The sequence below is a fragment of the Salvia miltiorrhiza genome, chromosome 7 (genome assembly GCF_028751815.1).
Source record: "Salvia miltiorrhiza cultivar Shanhuang (shh) chromosome 7, IMPLAD_Smil_shh, whole genome shotgun sequence".
In the NCBI taxonomy this organism is placed as follows: domain Eukaryota; kingdom Viridiplantae; phylum Streptophyta; class Magnoliopsida; order Lamiales; family Lamiaceae; genus Salvia; species Salvia miltiorrhiza.
The window spans coordinates 19,287,506-19,295,588 of record NC_080393.1 but is presented as its reverse complement, the minus strand read 5'-3'; the positions used below and the strand labels follow the sequence as shown (position 1 = coordinate 19,295,588).

The following is an 8,083-nucleotide window of genomic DNA, read 5'->3' as shown; positions in this document are numbered from 1 at the left end:
AGGGCTGAAAGTATCCACTCAAAATCAAAACTTTCTAAACCTCCGACATATAAAATCTCATATAGCAATACAAAATGAGCAAAACCCACACGCTTAAATTTCTTATTCTTATCGCTTTCCTGTGACAAAAAATTAAAAAAATGCCAAAATGAATTAGAATGAACAAACAAATGAAATGACTAAAACAAAAGATATCACAGTAAATTAATTCTGACCTCTGTCACAAGCCCGTCGAATGATAAAAAAGAGTTTTTCCCAACAGACGAAGCCCTTCAAAAATAAAATTTGATAAGCTCCCGTTAAAACAACAAGAGACGAAGATGGCGTTTCAGGCATAAAATAAAAATTAAAATATGAATTCAAAATCTTTGTAAGTAATATTTAAATTAAATTTTGTAAAATTTGAAACTCCCTGATGAACATTCAAGCTTCACCGAAACTCGCAGACACTTTTTGTATACGCCATCGTTCTTGAATCTGAAGACATATTCGGATTCGAAGTTAAATTCGCCGTTGAACAATGTTGCTCTCGGCCAAATCCTCTCCACGAATTTCGGACACCGATCGGTTTCTTCTTGGGGCGGAACTTTCCGCAATTTTTTTCCTCAGGCACCGAGCCCAACCATGATAACCTCATTTTTTTCCTTTTTTACACATTATTTTTAAACAATAACCTTTGACATGTGTCACAATCCTAACGGGTAGCTGTATTGAAGCAGCTTCACGATAGAATTTTCCATCTAGAGATACATATATTCCTATTTCCTACTCTCAAATCCCTAACTTCAACGTCTCTCTTCCCCAGCAAAATCAAACTCATATCTTACAATTTTGGACCTCTCATATAGATGTGCGTATGTATGACTGATTTCAATCGCTGTGGTTTGCTGCTGCTGGCAGCGGCGCTATCTCTTTTCTGCTCTCACACCGTCTACTGTGATGGCGGCGGACACGCGGAGGTGCAATGGCAGATCCTCACAAAATTAAACTACTCCTCGCAGATTCGCCTTCATCCTCGCCTCCTTCTCCTTGTCACCGTACCATGTAATTGATAGTAATAATTTCTCTGTGCATTTCTTGGGACGTGCTCCCGATTGGATTTGAAACCTAATTAGTCGCTTGGCACGTGTGCTAGAGTTTGGTGTTACCTGCGTATTGAGCTAGAATTGAATCCTGGACAAATATGTTTGCCCTAGGAAAAAATGTTGGTTGTGTTTTTTCCTGCATATACAATTACTTTAAGAATGAAGGAGGAATAACGTGTGATTGATTGTTTCAGTTCAAGTCGTCTGCCAGAAACGAAAAGAGAAGCAGCATTTAGCTCTAGTGGAGTATTATTTTCTTATAGTTTTGAGGCCAAAATCCATGGATGTGTCTATACTCTGTTTGTGCCACAAGTCACTATATTTCACGTATTGTACTTTTATCCCTCTTATTTTGATGTTCTATCCCTTAGCAATTTTCACGACTTCAATCTTTGTGCAGGGTCTGGTGAGTCGCGGTCCCTTATGAAGGGATTGGCTCATGCAGTTGCCAGAGATGAAATGGGGCTTGGTACCTTAAAACTTATGGTCTTATACAAAAATGTGGAGAGGACGTTAGCCGATGCACTTGATGCCACTGATGGAATAACAGTCTTTTACTACCATAATTCCCTGTCATATAAATATTGGGGAAGACTTCGAGTCCAGAGCATATTGGTCTCCGTGCATTACGTTATGCAGCTTTCTCCTGACGAGCAACCTCTTAAATCTTTAACCACTGCAGAAGAATTAAGAGAATTCCTTCATTCAACTGACAAGGCTGTACTTCTCTTTGACCTTTGTGGTTGGACTCCAAGATTGGTGGCCATGAATGAGTCTACGACTGGAAGTGATCTAGGTATGTTATTTTCCTATTTTTGAAGGTGTCTTCCTTCATTTTGCTTCAATTTTTGGAGAATTTACAGAATTTCCATTTAATGGTTGGCGTGGTTATCTCCCATCCGATGTAATACTTCTGTAGAATTGAAGGAGCATTTGAATAGACCAAGTATGTCTTGATCATGCGAGTAAATTATTTGTAATAAAATGAAAGCAACGTAACAACCACACAGTGATTCCAATTCTTTTCTGTTATGATTCTGACAGAGGAAGAACTAATAAATCATTCAGGAAAAGGTTTTGTTGGTGCAGACTCCAAAATGGAGAACAATGGAACTCTCGTGGGAGAAGAGAAGGATAACAGGAAGGTGGATGGTAGTTTCTTATTTCTCAACTTTATGACAGTCACAAGAGGTGCATGGGAATTTTTTTGGTAGGTAAAGCGACACCTTTATTTTATCTGTGTGAATAGGATGTGGAGGACGACATGCCCAGCTGTGGAAGGGACGAGGGTTTTAGTGGACCATTTTGGACGAATCAGTTTAGCACTGTAAATAATAGTCTTCTGAAGGAGGTAGAAAATGTTACAGTTAGTGCTGGGGAATCCTGTTCTTTATTTGAGTTGCAGCGATACAAAGTGTCTTTTCAGAAGTTTATTGAAGTTGCTAGAGAGTTCTTCTTACCTCCTGAGAAGTATAGATATGCTGTGGTTCGTGAAAGATCACTTCTTCCGTTGTTAAATGTTGAAGAGCCGATTTTAGGCTTGGTTACTGTTCAATTTGCTGGATGTCCGAGCTGTTCTCAGGTTCTCAAAGAAGTTGATGATCTTAAAGCTATTCTGCAATCCCAGCCCTCACCTGTTTCAGAAGTAAGTTTTATTTTAATACCTCTAACTTCTTGGATCTCTCAATATCGGTGATTTCAATATATCTTTAGACATTGGAATTACTGACTTGTTAGAAAGTAATGCCAAAACCAATCATAGATATAGGAATGACCTGTGCATTCTCATGTCTTTCCTTCATACCGATCACCACCTTACTAGTTACTATTACTAAATCTAACATAACTTCACTAATAAATTTATTATTTCTCAAATTCTGGCTTTTTTTTGTTATGTCTTTTGTGCTTAAACTCTAAAAAGTCATGGTATACAAGTTTGACCTTTAACAGGGTGTATACACTGTATAGTCATGTCAATTGGGGATTTGTTAATTTTCTTCGGCAAAAAGGATTTCGAGGATAGATGAAGGATATGGATCAAAGGATGGTTGAAAATTGTCTCTTTCTCAGTAATGATCATGGCAGATCAAGAGAGAAGTTCATCGGCTACAAAGTGCCAAGACAAGGATATCCATTTTCCCTGTGCGGTCAATTTTTTTAGTAGAACAATTAATAAAGCAAAGTCACTATCCGTGCTTAAAGGTCAAGGGTTGAGAGCAGATGATACCCTTTTTTTTTTGCTCACACATGAACAAAATTAGAATGGCTTAAGAAGATATTAGAGACCTTCTGTGAGATGTTAGATCGTGTTCATGTGGAAAAGAATGTCTTGCTTGGCATCTCTTTGGATGATTATATTGTGAGAAATCTGGCATGTTTTTTACATAATATTGTCTTTAAGTTAAGGGGAATCTCTTGATTCTGTGTGGGAGAGGTTAAATTTCAAAGTCGCATTTAGGATTTTTTTTGTAATTATATTTATACATTTAGAAACTGGAGTGTAATCACTGTAATGTTTGTAGAGTAGGTTTTGCAAGATGAGAAAGCGTGAGGACATTGTTAAGGATTGAGTCTACACCTCCTGTCGAGGGAAGCGGGTGTAGGGCGCTGCCCTAATTATATAGTTTCCTTTTTTCTATAATGTTATTTCTTTCCTTATTATTAGTTATTAGTTATTTTGGGTTGCGGGATCTTGCATGGGCTTTTGGTGCAACTAGATCATAATAAATTGTTATAGCCGTCACAATTCTAGGGCAGTCAGGTTGTGAAAGATCGAAACGGCGTTAGCGCTTGTGAGTCAATTGTGAGTCAACTATTCAGTTCGGTTCTGGTTTACTTTAATCTCTCTTCTTTACTCTATCAGACATCTTGTCAATTCTGCTTATTCTGCTCACTTACTTATAAAACTTTTGTTTTATATGAAAAAATTAGAAGAAATGATAAGAAGAGCAAATGATGAGAAAACATTAGGATTTCTACTAAGAATTAGGCTTGAATACTGTTTTCTTATTTTATTTGGCTAGAAACGTGCATTCCGACAAACTTTATCACAATATGTTCACATCTGCTCACATACTTTCTTCCTGTCTTATGCAGGTTAGAGATGATCCTCATGGAGTTGATGCAGTTTTACCCACAAAAAGGCCTTCAATGCTTCTTTTTATTGATAGGTCATCTAACTCAATAGAAATAAGAAGGGAGAGTCAGGAAGCTCTGAATGCTTTTAGAGAGTTGGCAGAACACACTCAGATGCCAAATCAGATCCATGGACAAGCCATTACGAGGCCTGACAAGACATTAGATACCCACAAGCATCCAAGACTCCAGCATTTTGCATTATCAGAAAAAAGTGTTCTCGAGGATAAGATGTCTATCACAATCATGAATGATGGCCAACAAGTTACTCTTGAAAATCTGGTCTCCAATTTGCAAGGTCTTATGTCTGTGCAGGAGATCTTAACTTATGCACTCAAGAAAAAGGCGGAGCGGAAACTAAGTTCTCTTGCAAAGGATGTAGGGTTTCAACTTTTGTCCAAAGATTTTGACATTGAAGTTGTAGAACATCAGCCACCACATGTTGAGGACCAGTCCGACCTAGCATCTCGAGAAACACCTGTAGAAGATTATCATGAAGGTGTTGATATAGATAAGAAAATACCAGCTGACGATTCTGATAGAAGGCCTAATGTGGTATCCAGTCCTTCTGATGTTGAATATATAGTGTCAGAAGGCAAAGAAGATGATAGTAACATATTGTCATCTGTAGAACCTGAGCAAGGTGATGCTGATGAGTCTGATAGAGGGCCTACTGAGTCTGATAGAAGGCCTAATGATGTGGTATCCAGTCCTTCTGATGTTGAATATATAGTATCAGAAGGCAAAGAAGATGATAGTAACATCTTGTCATCTGTAGAGCCTGAGCAAGGTGATGCCGATGAGTCTGATAGAAGGCCAAATGCGGTATCCAGTCCTTCTGATGTTGAATATATGGTGTCAGAAGGAAAAGAAGACTGTAGTAACATCTTGTCATCTGTAGAACCTGAGCAAGGTGATGATAGTTTAAGCATCACTGCCGATAGTGCTCAAGGTTTGAATGTCAGGGAGACGGCCCACTCTGGATTGGAGGACAATGAACAGCACACCAATTTTAATGTTTCCTTTTTCCTTTTTGATGGCCAATACAGATTACTTGAAACTCTAACTGGAGGATTAAATGTTCCATCAGTTGTCATAGTTGACCCAATTTCTGAGAACCACTATGTCTTAGATGAGCAATCAGTTTTGAGCTATTCTTCGCTATCTTTATTTGTTAATGATTTCCTAGCCGGAAAGCTTCACCCATATCTACAATCATCTACTATAGTTCCTAGCCTGAGAGGTGCTCAAAGACCTCCGTTTGTTAATCAGGGTTTTCATGAAACAGATTCTATTCCCCTTGTTACAACCCATACTTTCTCTGAGCTGGTTCTCGGTAATAAATCTGACCCCAGGAATTCTGCCAGTCCTTGGGATAGGAACGTATTGGTTCTTTTCAGCAACAATTGGTGTGGGTTCTGTCAGAGGATGGAATTTGTTGTTCGGGAAGTGTACCGAGCTGTTAAGAGTTATGCTTATATGAAGACAAATAGTTCAAGGAAGGATAAATTGGTAATGGCGGCAGGTGAGAAGCTCATATTTATGCGTGTGATGTAATATTCTTCTCTGTCCAGGAAGATTTGTTTCAGTTTTTCTCTATCTATTTGAGTTCAATTTTGTTATAAGTTTGTTTTTTGCCATGCACTTGATGTTTTTTTTCTTTGGTCAAAAAATCTTAGTTCTTAGTGGTCCATTTTTATTCTATTAGACATTGTTTGGTTGTAAAGTTTTTATATGGATTTTCTAGAAGTGACCGATGATGAAATTTTGGATCAAATTTGTGTTTCTTACCTGCTATAGTAAATTTCTAGAAGTTAATCATTGTTTTGGGGGTTTCTTACGTGCTAATATTTTCTGATTCTGATCAATGGCTTAGATTTGTTGCAGAACATACTCTTGATGTCGTTTTGAAGCTTCCACTTATTTATATGATGGATTGCACGCGGAATGATTGCGGCTTCATCATTAGACCAATACTGCAGGTGTGAGTTACATGATTACACATATAGATGTATGTGTGTGTGTGCTGGAGGTAGGAGAGATACTGAGTCGCGCTTGGCGAAGTATAATGAATTTAGTGTCATGTATGGCAAAAGTCTATGTTTCTGCTTAATCCTGATCAGTTCTTGGTCTCTGATCAGAGTTGAGACTTACAAGCCTTATTTCCCTCTACAACTCTATTTTTTAGTTAAAACATACTGATTGTATTCCATAGTGGTTTGTGCACCTGATATGCGTAAATTTGCAGAGGGAAGTTTATCCACTTTTGCTGTTATTCCCCGCTGAAAGGAAGAATGAGACCATATCCTATGAAGGAGATATTATAGTTTCTGATATAATCAAGTTTCTGGCTGCTCATGGCAGCCATGTAATAGACCTTATCACAAATCGAGGTAATTGTAAAAATAATGGTTCCTTTTCAGTTTTTCCTTGTTCCTTGACATGACATAGATAGAGTATCTCCTTATTTCTTCTCCACTTGTATGATCAAATTCAGACACACCTAAGTACTATAATTCAGCTTCTGGTGTCTAATACCCTTTCCTGGGTTAGATTTTCTACAGGACCAGAAGTCTGTCGAAGAGGAACTACAGACTAGGAACTCACACCACGAAGTTCTACTCAAAGACCTAGTGCAAAATGTTGCAGTTAAATACAAGATTGATGCTCAGCTATCTTCAAAGTTACAAGAAAAGCCTCAGTTGTCTGTTGGTTGTGTTCTAAGTGCAACGGAAAAGCTTCTGGACGTTCACCCCTTTGACGAATCCAAGATTCTAATAGTGAATGTGGATGAAAAAAGTGGATTTCGAGGTCTGATAATTAACAAACATATCGGATGGGACTCTCTTGAAGAACTTGGTGAAGGAAGCTTTGAATATTTAAAGGAGGCACCCCTTTCTTTCGGCGGCCCAGTCATGATGCGTGGAATGCCACTTGCTGCGTTAACACACAAATTTTTTGAAGGCCGATCTCTGGAAGTCCTGCCAAACTTCTACTTGATGGATCAACTGGCGATGCCTGGCCTAGTCGAAGATATAAGAGCTGGAAACCAATCTGTTGGCGATTTCTGGTTCTTTCTGGGATATTCTAGCTGGGGTTGGGAACAACTATATACTGAGATTGCTCAAGGTGCTTGGAATGTGAGCAAAGGCGATTTAGAACAGTTAGAGTGGCCGTGGCGATGACACGGGCTGCAGTTGCATCAAATGAGGACAGGGAATTTTGAGTGTGAGTTATGAATCCTGAATCCTGCAGCAGCCACGGCCTGTTTGTATGGATAATTTAGTATGCTTGTGAAACTAATGTACAAATTGATTTTCATTCTTTCCTTCTCTCCATGAAATTGATGGGTCATTATGCTGCCTTGATCAGGGGCGGAGCCGGGGGGGGGGGGGGGGGGGGGGCAGTGGGGTCACTGGACCCCCCTGGAATTTCCAAAAATCTCAGGGGTATTTTAGTAATTTTACAAATATATTTTAAAAAAATAAAAAATATTAATTTTATCTAATTTTTCTAATTGCTCCACCATCTACTCGCCTCTCTCTCTCTCTACCATCTCCCTCATTCTCCCTCTCTAAATCGCTCCACCATTTCCCCTCTGCAAATCCACCGGCGCCGCCGCTCACTTCCCCTCTGTTCCACCGGCGCCGTCTCCCTCTTCCCCCTCTGTTCCGCCGCCGCCGCCTCCGTCTCCCCCCTTCCCCCTCTATAAATCCGCTCCCCCATGAATTAGGGCTAGTCGCCGCCTCTGCCTGCCTCTTGCCTCTCTTCTCACGCCGTCTCTCGCCGTCAGGTCGCCTCTTCTCTCCTCCACCATTCATGGTGCTTCGCCGTCAGGGTTTCGCCGCCTTCTCCCTTGACCC

The 8,083-nt window shown here is 39.6% G+C and overlaps 1 protein-coding gene across 13 annotated transcripts; it reads left to right on the top strand.

Moving 5' to 3' along the window:
* The first annotated feature begins 762 nt into the window (after positions 1–762).
* LOC130993201 (uncharacterized) lies at positions 763–7,589 on the top strand. 13 transcript variants are annotated; one of them, XM_057917987.1, is made up of 9 exons: positions 763–1,044; positions 1,486–1,881; positions 2,005–2,031; positions 2,130–2,230; positions 2,335–2,730; positions 4,182–5,745; positions 6,108–6,202; positions 6,469–6,613; positions 6,774–7,589. In XM_057917987.1, exons 1-9 carry the CDS (start codon positions 849–851, stop codon positions 7,403–7,405), a joined length of 3,552 nt encoding a protein of 1,183 aa, XP_057773970.1. In that variant the 5' UTR covers positions 763–848; the 3' UTR covers positions 7,406–7,589. The 13 variants fall into 13 exon arrangements, with proteins under 13 accessions (XP_057773970.1, XP_057773976.1, XP_057773971.1 ...); XM_057917993.1 differs by having other exon boundaries at positions 763–1,412; XM_057917988.1 differs by lacking the exon at positions 2,005–2,031.
* The last annotated feature ends 494 nt before the right edge of the window (positions 7,590–8,083 follow it).

What these genes read in the sequence shown, in the direction of transcription:
- LOC130993201 (XM_057917987.1), top strand. Translation starts at nt 849, where the DNA reads ATGTGCGTATGTATGACTGATTTCAATCGCTGTGGTTTGCTGCTGCTG. An exon ending in GGAGCATTTGAATAGACCAA is followed by an intron (nt 2,032 to 2,129) that starts GTATGTCTTGAT and finishes TGATTCTGACAG; the next exon opens with AGGAAGAACTAATAAATCAT. An exon ending in AAGAGAAGGATAACAGGAAG is followed by an intron (nt 2,231 to 2,334) that starts GTGGATGGTAGT and finishes CTGTGTGAATAG; the next exon opens with GATGTGGAGGACGACATGCC.